This window comes from Helianthus annuus, chromosome 6 (assembly GCF_002127325.2).
Source record: "Helianthus annuus cultivar XRQ/B chromosome 6, HanXRQr2.0-SUNRISE, whole genome shotgun sequence".
NCBI classification, from domain to species: domain Eukaryota; kingdom Viridiplantae; phylum Streptophyta; class Magnoliopsida; order Asterales; family Asteraceae; genus Helianthus; species Helianthus annuus.
In genome coordinates, this window is record NC_035438.2 from 8,965,217 (window position 1) to 8,985,610 (window position 20,394).

General features: G+C 36.4%; 2 protein-coding genes and 1 non-coding gene across 8 annotated transcripts; 2 read left to right on the forward strand and 1 right to left on the reverse strand.

The window, feature by feature from the left end:
- The first annotated feature begins 414 nt into the window (after window positions 1-414).
- LOC110864606 (WRKY transcription factor 23) lies at window positions 415-2,769 on the forward strand. Its single transcript, XM_022113719.2, has 3 exons — window positions 415-1,038; window positions 2,097-2,270; window positions 2,362-2,769. The coding sequence occupies exons 1-3, from the start codon at window positions 632-634 to the stop codon at window positions 2,627-2,629; spliced, it is 849 nt and encodes a 282-aa protein (XP_021969411.1). The 5' UTR covers window positions 415-631; the 3' UTR covers window positions 2,630-2,769.
- A 3,799-nt stretch (window positions 2,770-6,568) lies between these two features.
- Window positions 6,569-6,765, forward strand: LOC118479955. Its single transcript, XR_004861597.1, has one exon. It is a non-coding gene; the product is annotated as a U2 spliceosomal RNA (small nuclear RNA).
- A 4,206-nt stretch (window positions 6,766-10,971) lies between these two features.
- Window positions 10,972-19,996, reverse strand: LOC110864604 (DUF724 domain-containing protein 7). Of its 6 annotated transcripts, none has more exons than XM_022113715.2 (9): window positions 19,382-19,996; window positions 18,039-18,455; window positions 15,312-15,596; window positions 14,345-14,426; window positions 14,028-14,257; window positions 13,005-13,098; window positions 12,608-12,898; window positions 11,891-12,082; window positions 10,972-11,810 (listed from the first exon to the last, which is right to left on the reverse strand). In XM_022113715.2, exons 1-9 carry the CDS (start codon window positions 19,835-19,837, stop codon window positions 11,170-11,172), a joined length of 2,688 nt encoding a protein of 895 aa, XP_021969407.1. In that variant the 5' UTR covers window positions 19,838-19,996; the 3' UTR covers window positions 10,972-11,169. The 6 variants fall into 6 exon arrangements, with proteins under 6 accessions (XP_021969407.1, XP_021969410.1, XP_021969406.1 ...); XM_022113718.2 differs by having other exon boundaries at window positions 13,005-13,101; window positions 18,039-18,448; window positions 19,382-19,992; XM_022113714.2 differs by having other exon boundaries at window positions 13,005-13,101; window positions 19,382-19,992.
- Window positions 19,997-20,394: the final 398 nt, after the last annotated feature.

Sequence of the window (20,394 nt, forward strand, 5' to 3'; positions counted from 1 at the left end):
AATTAGTGTAAATTTTGGAAAAACTTGACGTTTTTTCGATTTCGTTACCGCTTATTTATAAAACGTTACGGCTTGGCGCGAATCCTAGATCCGCCACTGATAAAGATTCCCAGCCTCAAACATGACCGATTACATAGAGGAAACCAAAAATAACATAAAGAATCTCCGAGCCAGCGCCAAGCGTCAAGCGCCCAACACCCACGCGCCTAATTGAGAAGAACCCACTTTCTTTTGTATTTGTTTACAAAGAAAACTAAAAATAGAAGGTCCATAATGTAGTGTAGACATAGTAAAGGGGGCCAATACAAAAATTCCCATGACAAGACAAATAGATAATTTGACCACGGTAGTATAGAGCTACAAGTTACCCATTCCTTCTTATCTATGACTCATAGTCAGAGCTTGCATTAAATACACCCACCGACGCCTGTCCGTCATCCGTACCTTCCTTCACCGGCTACTTCCGGTCAAACTTTCACCCCAAGCCTCCTTCCTTACTACCACCAACAAAACAAAAAAACCCTCATTTCCATCTTCAAAAAAACCACACACAGAGTCACCAAAAAGTTACTTTTTTCTGTCTTGCAGTGTTGCAACAATTAACACCGAAGAGTTGTTGTTGTTGTTGACGATGTTACTAAAAATGGAAACAAATTCATATAATACGGATAATATTCTATCCGACCCGTTTTCATCATTAGCTGAAGATGACATTAACCAGAAGACTTCTTCTTCATTAGGGTTCATGGAGATGCTGGGGTTTCAAGATTATTATTTTGACAATACGACGACGTACCAACAACAGCTACCACCGCTGCCGCCACCACCGACGTCATCTTTATCAATGGCAGTGGAAGTACATGCGTCAGCTGCTCATCAAGATAATGGTGATCTTGGTCATGATCATATGGATAATCAGGATGAGTTTACAACCGTTGATGAAGAGTCATCGGTGGTGTTGAATGGACAGCCGTCATCACCGAATAATTCTTCTTCGATCTGCACCTCACCCGCTCATCAACGACTACACAAACCACAGTATGTTTTTAAGTAATTATTATTATTATTGTTTTGAATTAATTATAAACTGTGTGTTTTGAAACGAAAATATAACAAGAATCTATTATATAACTAAAAAAGTATTATTTTTAAGTCATGATTTAGTGCTTTTCTACTTACCCTAATATATATTCTACATCAAAGTTGAAAAAACGCCGTGAAATATCTAGTGGTTTTGTGTATTTATTTATTGAACTTATATTCTTTTTTAGAAGCTTATGTCTTGGTTATGGTTTTTGGAGCCGGGGGTCTCACTGGAAGCAGCCTCTCTATCCCCTTGGATAGAGGTAAGGCGTGCCTACATCATACCCTCCCCAGACCCTATCAATAGCTTCGCTATACGTGGGAGAATACTGGGTATGGTTGTTGTTGTTGTATATTCTTTTTTAGCAAGTGTTACGCTAGATCTGCTTTTTGTGGTACTAAATCAAGTTATATTTGGATGAACATGCAAATGTTGGATTGAAACATAACTACACAAGCAAGAGAAAAAGGGTTTTTTTATGGATTTTGATTTTTATAATTTATTATGCAATGTGTAAATTAATAACTAATAATCTTGGATGTTTTTTATTTACTTTTTTTTTTTTTTGTGTATACAAGTGATCATAATGTGTATAAAATAGGTGTATAACATAGATAAGAAAATCAAGAAATTAGTAATTTTGATGGGTGTATGCTATAAACTTATTCGCTAAATTATAATCCGCTGCGTGTATCGCATTAGTTCAAGTTATTTATTATTTATTAAAAACGGTCTGGTACGCGAATAAAAGTAGTGTCTCATAGCACCTAAAAAAAATTAGTTTCATGATTATCTCAAACTAATATATGGTATTTATTCAAACATTTTGTCATTAATTTTCATTTTATTGTAACAAATCCTTAAATAAACATGTAAGCATAATAACTCTTAGTTTATTCTAACACTCACAAGTGATCATTATTTGTTTTTTTTAACAAATAGTACCAATCACCCTGAGTTGTAGAAACATAAATGAAATGGAATAAAAGAATGAATGCATGTGAATATGTAGGTGTATTAAAGAGAAGAAAGCAATGAGTGGAGATGAGATAAAAGCAAAGAAGAAAAAGAAAGAGAAAGCACCAAGATTTGCATTCATGACAAGGACCGATATCGATCATCTTGACGACGGTTACAGGTGGCGGAAGTACGGCCAAAAAGCCGTCAAAAACAGCCGTTTCCCAAGGTAGTGATCACTTCTTCGTTCGCATGTTCAAATTTATTCAGTTATCTACACAAAACTAGTGTTCTAATATGTAATATTATAATGATTGCAGGAGCTATTACAGATGCACAAGTGCATCATGTAATGTGAAGAAGAGGGTTGAAAGATGCATGACTGATCCATCTTATGTCATCACCACCTATGAAGGCCAACACACCCATCCAGTTGCACTTAATTCCACACCTCTAATTCCATCCTATAACAATTACATCACCAATGCCGCCTTTGCTGCCACCACTGCCGCCACACCCACACCGCCTGCTATGCTAAAACTAGAACAAGGAGGGCTTCTTCAGGATATGCTGCCTTGTTATCACTGATGATCAACATTCATGCATCTTTATCTTTTTATGTATGAGGTTAAGAGATTCAAGCAATAGGTGCTTATATATATGCATGGTTAATGTTAACTTTCTATACTATCAGTATATATATATTGTAAGAATTTAGTTTTACTTCACTTTTCAATCCAATGGTTAATGTTAACTTTCTATATTATTAGTATATATATATTCGAGAGTTAATTGCCCGGATGGTCCTTGTGGCCGGTTTCACGTTTTTTCACGTTTAGTCCTCACCTTTTGGAAATAGCAGGTATGCTCCCTATGGTTTGTCATTTTGTTACTCGGATAGTCCCATGAGTAAATGTCAGGGGACTATCCGAGTAACAAAATGACAAACCATAGGGAGCATACCTGCTATTTCCAAACTAACTGACATCTACTCGGGGACTATCCGAGTAACAAAATAACAAACCATAGGGAAAATACCTGCTATTTTCAAAAGGTGGGGACTAAACGTGAAAAAACGTTAAACCATAGGGACCATCCGGGCAATTAACTCTATATTTGAGGGTGTATCGTTTTGGTTACAATGCTCTGCAGTTTCTACCCCTCATTGATGAATATCATTTTCAGGTTTCAACCCTGAGCTATGGTAGAGAATCAGTTTTTCAAGTCTAGAGGTGAACATGTATTAATTGGTCTGGTTTGATTATGGATCAAATGTGAACATAACCGATATTTCAGTTTTAAATTTTTTTACAACCGATTGCTGATTCCGCTAATGTTTCGATTTTAAATCTATTACAACCGGTTAGATTTGTTCGCACAGAGTTTGTTTTGTGGGAAATTCATCAAAATGGACAAGTTGGTTCACTTTCTAACAAAATAGACATCGATAAATAGACATCGACTTTTTAACGCCGATTCTGCGAACAATTTTAGAGGCTAATAAGCCGTAGTCGGCAATCATGTCTATTTTGATAATTTGCTATGTCAACTTATTTATTTTAATAATTTTTCCTTGTTTTGTTATAGGAGAAGATTCAGTTAAGTTGACCATCTTGAGTATGGTTCGGTTACAATATTGTTATTTTGAACTAAATTATATAAAAAGTTATCTTGAGCTAGTTTATATAAAAAACACAAGTTGTATATTATTTATTATCTTTGTAAAACTTTCTTTAAACATACCATATTATTTATAAAGTATAGAAGGTGCAAAGATTTTGTTTATGACAACAAATTTTGTTATTTTAGTTATTTATATATACCACCATAACTGAATCATAAAATTTGGGTATAAAAAGTAGGCAAAAGATCAAATACAAATAATCTTAACATACTAAACATACAAATTGAAGGAAAACCCAAAAAGACAAGGTGACATTTTTGTAATTACCACCAACTATCAAAGTTACAACCAAAAATACCTAAAAAAACACAATTTTTTTTTTAACATTTTTTATTAAAAAATCGCTACATTTCGTTAGCAAAAAAAAAAAAATTTTTTTTTTTTTTTTGCTGCTACTAAAAGTAGCGATTTTTTAATAAAAAATGTTAAAAAAATAAAATAAAATAATTTGTGTGTTTGTTTTATTTTTTTAGATTTTTTTAGGTTTTTTGGGGGGTTTAGTTTTTAGCATTTTAGCCTGGGGGGGGGGGGGGGTTAGGTTTTTTTTAGGTTTTTGGGGGTGGGAGGGGGGGGGGGGTTAGGTTTTTTTAGGTTTTTGGAGGTGGGGTGGGGGGGGGTTAGGTTTTTTTTTAGGTTTTTGGGGGGGTGGGGGGGGGGTAGGTTTTTTTAGGTTTTTGGGGGGTGGGGGGTTTAGGTTTTTTTTTGGGGGTGGGGGGAGTGGTTAGGTTTTTTTAGGTATATTTGTAGAGTAACTTTGATAGTTATTGATAATTACAAAAATGTCACCTTGTCTTTTTGAGTTTTCCTTCAATTTGTATGTTTAGTATGTTAAGATTATTTGTACAAGAACTTTACCCATAAAAAGTAAATGAACCATCGGTTTCATAATTAGTTTGGTACTATAGTTTTGTTTTATTATTATTTTTTGTCGGTTATGGTTCTAGTTTTTTAATCTCTTTAGATGCAAAAACGTACCGAATAAAATTGCTATAAAAATATATACTGAACTGGCGAACTCACTATTTTCATCAATAAACAAGACATGCAACTACTAATTCAAGAGAAAGAAAAAGGTAGTGATTATGCACTAATAAAGGACTAAAAATCATAAGCAGAAACAAGATTTGTAGACCCAATATTGCTACTGGTTCTGGGCCCTTAGGCATGTATGTACATTTTGAGCTAAACATGATGTTAAGATGGTGTCATCAAGCACTAAGATGAAATCTTTTACATGCGATTTGGTCTCCTAGATTTGTTTTTGGTTCAATGAATGTCCAATCACACGCATAGTCAGTCATGTGCAAACCACACATATTCTTTTCTTAAATTAACCTAACATACATATATTCTTAACTTAAATTAACCAAACATATCCTATGATATTACATTTTTAAACTTAAAATATGAAGAATATATATTGATAATAATAATTTACATCGAGATATATTCTTTAACTTAGATAACCAAACATATATTCTTTAACTTAGATTAACCAAACATATCCTATGATATTACATTTTTGAACTTAAAATTAACCTAACATATATTCTTAACTTAGATTAACCAAACATATCCTATAATATTACATTTTTATGGACAAAACTAGTGTGTGAGGACTGAGGATGTTCAACATTGTTCATCCAAACTGCTTAATTATCTAATTATTTATGAGTGAAATAAACATGTTTTAAGTTCCAAAATGCTTGTTTCAAAAGGCAACAAGCAAATAAACATTATTTATGAGTGATATAAACTTTAAATATATATCCCACTTGGTGCAGAGTGAGGTATTGGTGGGCAATGATAGGAGACCCAGGGAAACCTGGGTTCGATCCTTGAGCCAAGCGGGTTTTACCGGTAATTTCCCCGTCGTGCATACGGGCGGGTGGGTTACCGGGTTTTCCCCAGAATTGGTGGTGGACTCGGGTTACTCTCGGAGTACTCCGTTTGGTCCAGTGGGTGCCCCGAGGGTGCTCGGGATTGATTCTGTTGGCCGTTAAAAAAAAATCATGATCAAATCTAGTACTAAAACATCTTCACATGTGATCTTGCAAATTCTTAAATCTTGATAACCCATGTAGGATTTAGACTGATGATTGCAATTCTCAAGTTGTTGATAATGGAATCTCTATTTATAATATTTCTACCACTGTCGGCCAAATTTTATAAATAACAGTAATATTATAAACTAAATACATCGTTGCCTACGTTTCCATATAGATTTTATAAAAAAAAAAAAAAACGAGAACAACTTGGTTTGTATATTAAATTTATGTCAAATGCTTCAAAATTTATATAAACCCTCATATAATAAAAAAAAAGTTGATTTAAAAAAAAAAATAAATCTTAGATAAAACTCTAAGAGCAGGATTCATAGTTTTGAATGTGTAAATAGTATCAAACCGCGATGTTTCTACAACATAAAGGGCTTCTCCGGGCGGACAACGAGCCCTACCTACCCTGCTGTTGCCGCTCGGCGTTCTGGACTTCTGGTACCATTATCGGACTCTTTGATTCTCCAAGTTAATAGACTAACCATTTTTTACTTACTTCACGACATCGCTTCAAGTTATCACATTATAATAAAAGCGATTATAGGCAGTATTTACAACTCAAGAACGCATCTAATTAAGTGTGACTGTGTGAGATTAGTTGAACAACATTATTAATTATTATCACTGTTCAGTTGGGTTATTTTTTAGCCCTTGCTCAGTTGCTTAACATAATGTACTTAGCATGCAAAAAAATTAAATTTGTTTTTTTGTCCCCCTTTGTTTATTGAGAGGGGTACAAGAAGAATGGGTGGCTTATAAAATAAACGGCCCAAGTTTATACCAAGCATACCTTTCTCGGCCTTTTGGCTAAGATCAAGTGTAGTATCTGTTCTTATCAGTTTAATATCTGATATCTGGGCCATTGGCCTAGTCGATATTAATCTTATTTTTTTAGGGGGAAGACCCGTCACACTAGCTTGCTGGTGGGGTTCTTCATGTGTCGCCTTTGCGTTGCACTATTGCATAGGCCTGGCGCACCCCTCCATTTCATCTTTCAAGTTGCACTTTTATAGTTAAACGCGTATTTAAAATAAATTTAATTTAGAAAAGATTATATCAGTAATCTTTTTTAGTGGAATATTTGGACTTATCATCTTTAGAAAATGTATAAATAATCTTCAATATTACGGTACTAAAATTACGTCTTGGAATAACTCTTTGAAGATAAAAAAGAAAAACATGTATTTAACAATACGTCACTGGAGTAACCCTTTGAAGTTTTTTAAAAAAACATTCTCTTTGAAGTTTTTTAAAAAAACATTCTCTTTGAAGTTTTTTTAAAAAACATTCTCTTTAAAGTTTTTTTTAAAAAGCATGTAATAAACAATATGTCACTTGTGCAGTAATAGCCAATGATCTCTGGCTCAGGTGGTAAGACGCCTTGGATTCTTCATAGAAGACTCAAGTTCGATGCCTTTAGCCTAATAATATCCATGCTTGATTGCGGATTAAAAGGGCCGGATAATACTGCCCTAAATGGATGTATTGTAGTCTCGAACCTGGGTCTCTGTGTGAACATAAGTTGGTGTGAAAGCCCAACAAGTTGATCCACCGCCACCCGAATAAAACTTGTACAGTAATGTTAAATTACACGTGAATTTACACTATCGAGTTAACATTAATTCGAAATTGCGAAAGATGTATAACGTAGTTTATATGTCAACTTGTGAATTTATATCAATGTTTTGTGATATATGTATATAGAGCTGTTCATGAAAAAAAAAAAAAAAAACAATCAAAACACATATTTACATTGATGCTTTGTGATGTTGAGTTAAAAATTTCAGTAATCAAATACAATTCTGTTTTTCGCAATCCCAAAAGAGAAAAAAGGATTAAAAAATCTTAGAGAACATTAACAAAAAATGCTCTGATGAGGCACCTTTTGGACGCTGCTGTGAGATTATTATTAGTATGAACTTTACAAATGATCCTAATTGTACAGTTGCGGACCCAAGAATTTTTTCATAAGGGTGCAGAACATTTTTAAAAATTTTAGGCCCCTAAATATACAAGTAAAAAAAATTGGTTCGGGTCGGGTCGGGTCATATAAAACAAACGAACATCAAACTAAATTTATATAATCATTAAAAACATGTCAAACCTTGTTACAAACATAATTAAAACATCGACGCCTACGGGTTTTCATTTTTTGAAATCTATTCAAAACATCATCTAAAGCTAATTTCTTAAGCAATTCTTTCTCTATATAACATAAGTTCATCGCTCCATAACATAATGTTTCAATTTTAATTTTCAACTATTCAAGCCCTAGAAATCATAACGTAAGTTGTAATCACCCTAAAAATCATCTAAATAACCATAAACAACGTCAAAACACACAAAATTTCAAACCTATTTAACAACTTTATTATCCTTTTTTCTCTTATAATATCAACCAAAATCATCAAAATAACAAAGAACCTTACCCGTGTTCGGATTCCGGTTAGATTTAGTGTCGAACGACAATGGTATAGTGGTTGATTACGGTGGTCGCCGGCTGTTGGACTGTTGTCGCTGGGTGATGTTGTTCGTTGGCAGTGCAGGGACGCAAGTTATGTAGCACGGGGACTCCATTTATGTGGCCGTATCCGTCTCGGGTACTTGTCGGGGACGGAAACGCCATGGGTACTCGTTGGGGACGTTTCCTAAGCGTTTCAAATGTCGGAGACGTATCTGATAGAAGTATTCAGCCCGTTACCATTTATTTTTAGGGTTTTAACCCTTTCAAATTCCACAACCGGCCATTAAATAAAGAGACATATCATATTCGACTTCTCTAATCTCTAAACTCTCAAGTCTCATCATCTCTAATTCTCTATCGATTGACGATCTCTCACTAGATGAACCGGAATTTGAAAATGATTTGATTATTGATAATTAATTGCCTTTGGAAGATGTAGTATTTTTTGAATTTGTTTAATATATTTTTATTTTTTATATTTTTTACTGCCGTACCCGTATCTTGGAATTTTGAGTTTTGCCGTGCCTTGTTCCCGTATCGTCCCCGTACCCTGATCCCGTACCCGTTCCAGTGCTACTTAGGACGCAAGAGAGAGAGAGAGTGGGAGATAATTTCTAAAGGTTTTGGGCTTTAATTATTTTATTATAGTTTGAAATATTGTTGGGTTTGGTTAATGGGCTAAGACTTAGTGGGCTAGCTAGTTAGGAATTATAAGTGGGTAAAGGTATGGGTATTTGGGTTTAGTTAGTTAGGTATTAAAAGTTATATAATTTAGGTAGTATTTTTTTTTTAAATAAGAGTTTACTAAAAAAATTTAAAATATAAATTGATAACACTTTTTACCTAAGGGGTGCGGTCGAAAAATTCCAAGGGGTGCGGACGGGATTTTCGACAGAACTTAGCACTAATTTTTTTTTTCCCTGGGGTGCGCTCGCCCACCTTGGGCTGGGCTTGGGTCCGCCTCATAATGAAATATTTGTTTTTGGTCAGGAATATGAACAACCTTATTATATACTCGGGACAACAGGAACAGTGGGTAATCGTGACCCTCGGCAACCACTTGCAGCACGCAAGTATAGTTCCATGCCCTTACCTAGTGTCTTATATTGTGTCAGTTGTTTATTTCCAGCATTTTGGGTCAGTTGTTTAGTTCCAGTAGTTGTTTACTTTGGTTCTTCCAGTAGCTTTATTTCTGCATGTGCTTTTAGTGTTAGCAAGGAGTCTACTCTAGCTCATGATCACATATAATGGAGTAATGGGCCAGTTTGTGTCTAGTAAAATAACCTCCCTGTACTTGAATTGTTTATTGGTCAAATGAGAAAGAAAAAGGCAGTTGTTCGGAAAATTATTTTGTGTGTAGATTTGTTATCTCATCAGTTGGGTGGGTTTAAATGAATTCTATGCTAGCTCAACAGTGGCTTGTTGGGTGGTGATCTTAGCGCTGGTTTTTGTGATCCAAAGTACTGACTACTGTATCTTTGGGTTGGTTAGGGACTGTAGCCGTAGCCCTGTGATTAATTTGGTGGTGCAACTGTGTTCAAGTTCAGCCAGAGCCATCTATCTTTCTTGACCAATGCTTTTGGTTCAGGTGTTGTTTAGGGCCTGATCTGCATCAAAATTCTCAACATTATGAGACAATTTTTGTCCTTTAAAGTCTTGCAATAAATTTTTCTTTTGGTTCTCTAATATACCAACACTTCTCTAAAAGTTTAGAGCACCCGCAATGTGGGGTTTTTGCTCTTGTCCGGGTTATGTTGCAAAAGCCACGGACCTCATCAAACCAAACCTCAAAATTGTGCCACTCGTCTGATTCGGAAGTCCTTGCATGGGGTCCGGAATATGTATAATATTTTTAATGACGTTTATACATTAAGGAAGTCTGAAAATCTGATGTGACGCTAATGTGATAGTTTGTGAAAGTATGAAATTTGGTCACATTGTGGATGCTCTCATACGACATGCCTTAGTGATATAATAGGTGGTACCCCCACTCTCTCTCTCTCTCTCACGTATAATATTTTTAATAAGATTTCTTACAGTAACGAAAGTCTAAAAAGACCGTTTGTGAAAGTTTGAAATTTGGTCACATTGGGATGCTCTTATACCAACATGTTTTTGTATATGATAATACGAGGTCGCTTAGTCATTAAATAATTAGAGAGATCAACATTTTCATTTTTTTTTGAAGGGTGACTTTCAATATGTACATGGACCATTGGTAACATTTTCACTTTTTTTTGAAGGATGACTTTCAATATGTACATGGACCATTGGTCACCGGGTTCCCGTTTAGGACGGTTACCCGTCAGCCCAGCTTTCGCAGACGCGATGTTCTATCGGGCCCCGGCTGCCGCTCTGACTGACCTTCGCTCGGAAACCATACTGCCCTCACACGAGAGACTCGCTGGGGTAACAGCTGGATGAAAACCGGATTGTCCTCAGGACCGCACCATGCCTCGGTAGGTAACGATCCATCATTGGGACGTCCCGCACCATAAGCCACAAGTTGGAGTCGAACCGGCGACCTCCCAAAGGGAAGAAGCCGGCCTAACCAATTGGGCTATGATGGGGGATCATCAACATTTTCATTTGAACAAGGGTTTTGATCTAAAACATATCTTCTAGAGTTCCAGTTCTAATGATTTCGTGGTTTTCATTTGAACAAACCTTGAATATGGTCAACTTCTTTGACCGTTAAGTTACTTGATTCTTTCAAGCCAAAAAGTGAACACTCAAAATAGAAAATATTGAAGAGTAAAGAAGTATCAATTGTTAAAACAAGTATGACAAAAGAAAGTAAGGGGTTAGTAACTGTTGATGATGATGATGATGTCGATGACGACGTCGACTTTACAACTACCATTCAAAATGAACAAACACAGCATTCGCATCACCAACAAGAAACCTAACTAAAATCCACTAATCACAAAGGGGTAGCCGCTAACGCATCAAATTCTGCACCTACTCTCCTCATTTCATGCTCGATTTCCTCAGCCATCGCTTCCATTACACTAATCTCCGAATTCCATCTCTCCTTCTTCAACACCACCTGTTTCCGTCTTTCCTGCAATTCCCTTATCTGTCTATCGATCGAGTTTAACTCATCATCACACTGAATCTTTCTTTGTACGGTATGTTCCTCTAGTTTTTCAGCAACCCCTTCTGACCGTTCCATGAGTTCATCCTGTTTGTCCTTTATCAAAAGCAATCGGGTCAACCGTCCTCTTAACACCCTGACATCAAACCCGTTATCTTCAAGTTCCACAAGTGTTTCCAAACAGTCCTCTATGGTACTTCTTGGATCATCAAATCTCATACCGCAAGTCTGGCCAACCACAGTTGTAAATGTAACCATGCTACCAATGGCTAACCCTTCACGAGCACTTTCTTTCACACCTTCCAACAATGGGCGGAAATGTGGTTTTTGTGGAAGCATCCGGAAGGCGTCCATTGATTCTATGGTTTGCCAAAGCGACGGGTTTCGGACAAACGGCAAGTCTTCGGAACCCACCACACATATCGCAAGTTTCTCACTCACATTTGATGACTGTTCCACAGTTCCATCTGGAGATAGATTTGTTTGTCATCAATTTGTAATTCTCAAGAAAATAAATAAAAAAAAAAATCGGTATAAAGAGCCTTACCAGGGGCATGAATGGTTATTGGAGCGTCTTTTTCTTTAACCCATCTAGAAAGAGGACGATGATCATCAGACACGCTGTCCAGTGATTTCCCAACAGAAGCATCCGGATTTCTCATTGCTGAATCCTTCTCCAACCTACCATCTGTTTTTTCTTTAGATGAATCTCGAGAATCTACGTCAAAAACACCAAACACTGTTGGAAACATCAACACATTCAAATGACTGGAGACTCGGGGATCATCATTATTATTATGTAATGAATAAAATGCCATTTTCGTCCGTGAGGTTTGGCCAGTTTGGCGACTTTTGTCTAAAGGTTTGTTTTTCCGCATCTGGATCCAAAAGGTTTAAAATCTTGTTATTTGCATCCGGCTCGTTAACTCCATCCATTTTTCTTTGTTAAGTCAGGGGTATTTCCGTCTTTTTTGTTAACTTCAAGGGCTATTCGATCCTTTAAATACTTGTACATAAAGTGAAAAAGACCGAATTGCCCTTTAAATTAACAAAGAAGACGAAAACACCCATGACTTAACAAAGAAAAATGAATGGAGTTAACGAGCCCGATGAAAATGGCAAGATTTCAAACCTCTTGGATCCAGATGCGGAAAAACAAACCTTTGGACGAAAGTCGCAAAATTGACTAAACCTTGGGACGAAAATGGCATTTTACTCTTATTTAACAATAATCCATCCTCTTATACTAAAGTCATTATCGCACCTTGAGCTGAAGACTCGGTGTTTACACTGATTGTCTTCCGTTTTCCTCGTTTTCCTTTCTTTGCCGAATGCTTTTTTGTTTCCAGAACCGGTTGAACATCTAAATCTTTCCCAGTATTTTCATTTGGCAACTTGTCTTCTTCACTCAATTGGGCATTTTGTATCACCGGTTGCTCCTTTACAGGCCCATGGTTCTCTTTCAATGACTTGCTCGCTAAACTTGTAGTCAAGCCAACTTCTTTCTTTTGACCAGATGGTGCAGATGGAACAGCACTACTGTTAGGATTATCAGCTGCAATTTAAAAAAAAACGTTAGAAAGTATGCACCAAATCACCAATAAATTGTCAAGCAGCTTTTAAAATATAAAAATTAAAACCAAGAGAAGGTTAAAGGTTACATGTAACAGAAGTGTTAGGGCTTAAGGCCCGTAACTTAGGTGGTCTACCCCTCTTTCTTTTTGGAGCAACAGATGCAGTATCCCCTTCACTTCCCTTCTATGAGAACATGAAAAACATTACAACCATCGACTTTATATAAAATTTTCATATAAGTATAGAATGGGTTGGGATCATGCAAGAAGCACTATGCTAACTGAGAAACGCGAGAAGCATTCTGGACCATACATTTTTTCTTAAGCAAAAAATGTAAAAAAAGTGCAAATTTTTTTTGGAAAAATCGGAGCTTTTTCTGTCAGTTTTTTTTGCATATATACATATATGTATAGTTGATATATACACATCTGTATATTGCCAATCTTTAACTATACATATATGTAGAGGAAGTGTATTATACAATTGGCCTTAACGTACGAGCGTACGCGATGAGTATTCCGCACGTTATAAAACCTCAAAAACATAAATCCGCATGTTGGAATTTGTCCGAGTTTATGAACCGCATGTTGGAAGTGTCTGAGTTTGTGAAACCGCATGTTGGAAGCTTCGGAGTTTGCGAACCGCATGTTGGAATCTTCCGAGTTTGTGAAGTCCGCATGTTGGAATCGTCTGGTTTTGTGAAGTCCGCATGTTGGAATCGTCCGGTTTTGTGAAGTCCGCATGGTGAATCTTCCGGGTTTGTGAGTCTTCCGAGTTTATACGTTAGAATCCGCATGTTATAACCTCAAATCCGCATGTTATATGTTCATCGCGTACACACCGTACGTTAAGGCCAATTGTACGTTAACTAACCCCCATATATGTATATACGTGTTTAAAATTGAAAAATAAGTATTGTACATCTATGTTTGATAATGTACATATATGTACAAATGTGTATAAATGATTATGGTTCTAAAAAAAGTTGGCTTAGAAAATATGTGTGGTCTAGAATGCTTCTTGCGTTTCTCAATTACCATGTGTTTCTATTAGGATCCCTACCCAGTATAGAACTCTGTTTACTTTGCTAAAAATTGTAATTTTCTCACCTTCTCGGACATTGTTAATGGTGAAAATGGAACCGTGGGTTGTTGTTGCGTGTCACTTCCGTTAACATTTGGGGTCTTTTCAATGGAAAGCTTTTGAAGTATCTTCCCTTGTGATACTGTCATCCCATTACATTGCAAACCTATGACAACGGGAGTGGGAGAATCTTCGGTAATATCTTCTTTTTCCACAGTATCTTTGGTTCTTGTTTTGATGGAGTCAACTTCAGATCCTGAAATTGTTTTAACCTTGAGCACTTTATATACAAGGCTTCTAGATAAGTTTTAAGTTTAAAACAATGATTCCGTGAACCACACACCTTTGTCAGAAGTTTGCAGGCTCGTAAGCTCGTTGCTTAATCTCCCCCTCTTTCTTGAAGAATCCGTTGTTAGTTTCCTACGCTGCAGTTAAAGAAAAGTCAACCTTGCCCCCGAAAACAGAATGAAAAAACAAAGTAAAATGCCATTTTCATCCCTGAGGTTTGGCTACTTTTGCGACTTTCGTCCAAAGGTTTGATTTTCCGCATCAGGATCCGAAAGTTTGAATTTTTGCCAATTTCATCCAACTCATCCATTTATTTTTTAGCGTTAAGTCAGGGCTATTTTCGTCTTTTTAGACATTTTTGTGATGATTAAAGGGTTTGGGTGGGGAGAAAGTCAACAGAGGTGGATCTTTATTCCTTATAGTGTTTTTTAGAGTTGATTGCTCGGATGGTCCCTGTGGTTTCAAGTTTTTTCACGTTTAGTCCCCACCTTTTGAAAATAGCATGTATGCTCCCTATGTTTTGCCATTTTGTTACTCGGATAGTCCCTGAGTAGATGTTAGTTAGTTTGAAAATAGCAGGTATGCTCCCTATGGTTTGTCATTTTGTTTCTCGGATAGTCCCCAGAGTAAATGTTGGGGGACTATCCGAGTAACAAAATGACAAACCATAGGGAGCATACATGCTATTTTCAAAAGGTGGGGACTAAACGTGAAAAAACTTGAAACCACAGGGACCATCCGAGCAATTAACTCGTGTTTTTTATTTTAATGAAAAAAAATGTCTAAAAAGACGGAAATGCCATGCATTTAACAGAGAAAATGGATGGAGTTAATGAATCGAATGAAAATGGCAAGATTTCAATCATTTTGGTTCTAGATACGGAAAACAAACCTTTGGACGAAAGTCGCAAAACTGACCAGCCAAACCTCAGGGACGAAAATGGCATTTTACTCAAAAAACAAATAAAACGACTAATTTCTTGTTAGGTAAGAAAGACATCCATATAAGACATTCAGCTCACCCCTTTCTTTCCATTTGCTTGGTCAGTCATTCCAGTTTCTTCAGAGTCAAAGCCCTCAGATTGACCCATAGATGGACCGTTTGTTTTTTTACTTGGATCATCATCCGCAATTTCATCCTTCAGTTTCTTTGAAGACGGTGAACCCTTGCCATTGATATCAAGAACCTTCTGCTTTGTTCTCTTCATCGTTGATGTTGCAAGAGTGCTTTCTTTGTCAATGCTAGGTGTTTTCTGCTTAATTTGCTCATCTATCAAGGAAGGAGTAGCTTTCACATCCGTGTCACCCTTCACAGAATTAAGATTTATATGATTACAACTTACAAAAAAGTAATGATCCGTTTATAAGGCCATGAAACAGATCTTAAGTTTAAAACATTAATATACCATTTAGCATCAACACAAAAATAGTGTACCTCCTTTTTTTCAGAAAGCAGTAAATGATGCCTTCTTACATTAAGAATAAACAAAACTATGATCTCCGTATACACAATTATACATGCAAACACACATACTTCATTTGAGACATACTATAGCGCTTCATTTAATACACACTAGTAATTTATTTAAGGAAGGGTAGCATGGGTAATTTACCCATTCCACTCTCTCATCCACTATTTTAGACCCACTGCCCCAATTTTCCATTCCAAAATTGATATGTTTATTTCTATGGGATTGTGATAAAAAATGATATAATAATTATAGAATACTAAATTGTACTATCTTCATATTATATCATCAAGTCATATCGTTTTATATTGTATGACATGATATTATATATCATTTCATATAGTATTAGATTTTTCCATTAAATAACATTACATTACACCACCTCACACAGTGACACAACATACAATACAATAATATTAGGCCTGTAAACAAACCGAACGAACATATAATCGAACACATTTTTTGTTCGTGTTTGTTCATTAAGAAATCGGGTATGTTCGTGTTTGTTTAAAGCCTAAACGAACAATTCACGAACATAAACGAACACAAACGAACATAAACACAAAAAATAACTGAACATATTTGAATAAACATAAACAAAAATAAATTAACATGATTGAACAAACACAAACGAACACAAATGAACGTAACTGAACAAATATAAACAAACACAATTTAACATTAGTAAACACAAACAAACAAGTCTAATATATTACGGTTCATCCAAAAACACATCTAAATTAGGGTTCATAAATACTAAAATTAAGTATTTTTTATATAAATATTAAGTGATCAGTTACGATCTAAGAAAAATTTAAAATTTTCATTTTTATTACTAGAAAACTCAATTAATAATTAGTTATATTTATATAAGTAGTTAGAAAACCTAATATTTACATAAATATAACTATTTATGTATTTACTAAAATTTAAACGAACATAAACGGACGTAAATAAACGAACATAAATGAATGAACACAAGGTGTGTTCATGTTCGTTCATCTAATTAAACAAACAAAATTTTTTGTTCGTGTTTGTTCGTTTATTAAATAAACGAACATAAACGAACTTCCCGCCGAACAAGTTCACGAACAGTTCATGAACGTTCGGTTCATTTACAGGCCTAAATAATATTAAAGTAAAGTTGCTTGTAGAGGTGTAAACGAACCGAACGTTCACTGAATTGTTCAGCAGGAAGTTCGTTTATTTATGTGTGTGTATAAGGATGGTTCATTTCGAAAACTGATTTATGCGAGAAGAGGAAAAACAAAAAAAAATAATTCAATTTTTTCTATCCTAAAAAATTTAAAATATACAAAAAGAGTTAATTGCCCGGATGGTCCCTGTGGTTTTATGTTTTTTTCACATTTAATCCCCACCTTTTGAAAATAGCAGGTATGCTCCCCATGGTTTGTTATTTTGTTCCTCGGATAGTCCCCTGAGTAGATGTCAGTTAGTTTCGAAATAGCAGGTATGCTCCCTATGGTTTGTCATTTTGTTACTCGGATAGTCCCCTGAGTAAATGTCAGGGGACTATCCGAGTAACAAAATGACAAACCATAGGGAGCATACCTGCTATTTCCAAAAGGTGGGGACTAAACGTGAAAAAAAGTGAAACCACAGGGACCATCTAGGCAATTAACTCTATACAAAAATATACTTTTGTTGATGATTGCTCTTGTGTTTTTTGTATTTATATAACGAAAAAACATTAAGAAGTCAACAATATATTTGTCTTACGTTAATCTCTTCCATCACAATTGACACCTCTCGCGCCGGCTTTCATAACCCAAGTGCCTCACACCTTTTAAAAAACCAAGCAACTAAGTAACTAACATGATAGGCCCATATTTAACCACCCAACACATTTGAGAAACTATGTATCAACTTAACTCACTTAGGCTTACTCAACTCAACCTCCGCCAACACAATTAATTCAAGTCCAATCACCAAAGGCACATTTAAAGAGTCAGTAAACAAGTTTACTTGCTCAGATAAGACTAGATTCTTAATCTTTGGGTGTGTGCGCACATGTGTGTATTCACATTTTATTGCATTTAGTACACATTTTGAAGTATGTATATATATATATATATATATATATATATATATATATATATGTATATATAGTCCTTAAGCTAATACATACATCTTTAAGAACATTTTAGGCCATTCCACATGATCTTCCATCAACAAAGATGCGTTTACTTAATTCATAGCCAAGTAGTCAACAACCAGATAGAGTGGTATACGCGCATATGTATATAATGAAATGAATACCTGGGAAGTGTTGAACCATTGGCCACCTTTCCATTCCATATGTGGCCTCACTCTTGAGTAAATAAACTCTCTTTCCTTTTTAGTATGCTTAAAGAACACATTATACCTATTATCAGGAAGTTCTTTTGTAATCACACCACTCCACCATCCAAAGTCATAATAAGCATCCACCTTTTCCGACAAAGCAAAATTCTTAGCTCTCAAATGAGGTGGTGAGGGTCGAATATGAAGGTAATCTACTGTAACTTTATGAAGAATCGCTTCATCACCAGTTCCCCGCTGCTGATACTCAACTAGAAAAGTATTGTTGTCCGAATTTTTCAGTATTGTTGCAGGAACCCAACAATCACGCAAACTTTCTCTCTCAAAAGACACTTCTACTTTTTTGCCTACAGTGAACATCACTCCTTCTGTTCCCTTCCAAAAATTTTGCACAAAAACGAAATCAGTAACACACATACATAAATTAACAATTTAACATCACCAAATAAACAGCAAATAGACTCCCAAGTTAAAACAATGAAACCTAAACTGAACGTGATCACTCGATCAACGACTCTGTTCATCATAGCAGAGTTGAGGGCACATTATTACTGCACAGTAAAAAAACCAAAGAACCCCCAAAATTGGAACTTACCAAAAGGGAGCAATAAACCCTAGAATACATAGAGCACTAGGGATGAGCAATAGGTACTGGGTACCAAAAAATACCGATACCGAACCGTACCGATCGAATTTCGGTACCGATTCAGTACCCATTTTTGGTGATTTTTGGACCGGTACTTTCAGTACCGATTTGGTACCGAGCTCATCCCTATAGAGCACTCATAATAAACAATAAGACTTAATGTGATCGCTTAATCATCAACTCCGTTCATCATAGCCAAAAAGACCCCCAAAACTAGAACTTACCTAAAGAGCAATATACCCTAGAGGCTAGAACACAAAGAGCACTCATAAGACAAAATAAATCTTAAAACCTAATGTGATCGCTTAATCATCAACTCTGTTCATCATAGCCGGGTACATTACTTACTAAATAGTAAACAAACTAAAGAACTCCCAAAAGGCCAAAACTGGATCTTACCTAAAGAGCAACAAACCCTAGAATACATGGAGCACTCATAATGAACAATAAATCCTAAACTTAATGTGCTCTCGATCTCGGTTCACCGTATCATGGTACATTACTTAATGGACAGTGAAGAAACCGAAAAAACCCCAGATTTGGAATTAATCTAAAGAGCAACAAACCCTAGAATACATAAAAAGTGCATATATAGTAATTCGAAGATTATAACTAATACAAATTAATGAAACTATAAATAAGTGAAAGCGTAAACCTGCTTCTGTGGTTGGAACCATCTTCCACCGACCCATTTTCGATGGATCCGTAACTCAGAACAGCGAAACTGAGCCTGATCGGGAGGGTTTTGGAACGTAACAACGAAATTACCGGCGTCAATTACGGTCGTAATAACGCCGGTCCACCAACCGTCTCTGTAAAAGGCGTCAACGACGTCGTTTAGCTGGAAATTGGGGGGATTGTTGGTGTCCGGAACAGGTGAAGGTCTGACGTAAGAGATGTTAGCGTATTCACGCAAGCGAGTTGTGGAATTGGTTTCGGAGAGGTTGTGGTATTCGACGTAGACTAATTGGTTGCGAGTGGTGGGAGGAGGGTTGAGGACGGTGGCGGAGTACCAGGTGCCGTTGATGGAGTCTTCGTCGGAGTTGATTTCAACGTGAGAGCCTTTGGTTAGGAAGGAGAGGGAGGTGGTGGTGGTGGTGGTGTCAGCCATGGTGGTTGTTACTCCCCATTTCAGGTTTCTGAAACCCTAGATAGGGAGGGGCAAAGGGGAGTGAGGATGGTGGTTAATGGTTGTGGAATTTGCTTTTTGAAAGTCATGAGAAGTAACTTGTGTACGGTTTCTAAGGATACAATTTGACCCAAATCAATCGACTTTATCGAGAAATATTAGACTGAAGGGAGTGGGGCGTTCTCCCCCTCCAAGCCGCCTAATGCCGCCCTGTACACCATTCCCCTTAGGGCATGTGTAGTCATAAAGCCCCCAAAGGGGCGTTATGCGCCATGTGGCATGCCACGTCACCCCGGGGCTTTATGGGGCTTGAGGCCGTAGTCATAAAGCCCTACCTCATCATAACCAAAGTGTAAAATGCAGGGACCAAAGTGTAAAATGCAGGGACCAAAGTGTTTTAATGCAGGGACCAAAGTGTAAAATGCAGGGACCAAAGTGGAAAATGGAAACAACCCTTCCTCCTTCTCGCGCCGCGATATATTTCACGCCGGTTCTTTTTTTTTGCTCATGGCGCTGGGGGGGCGGTGTATGGGGCTCCA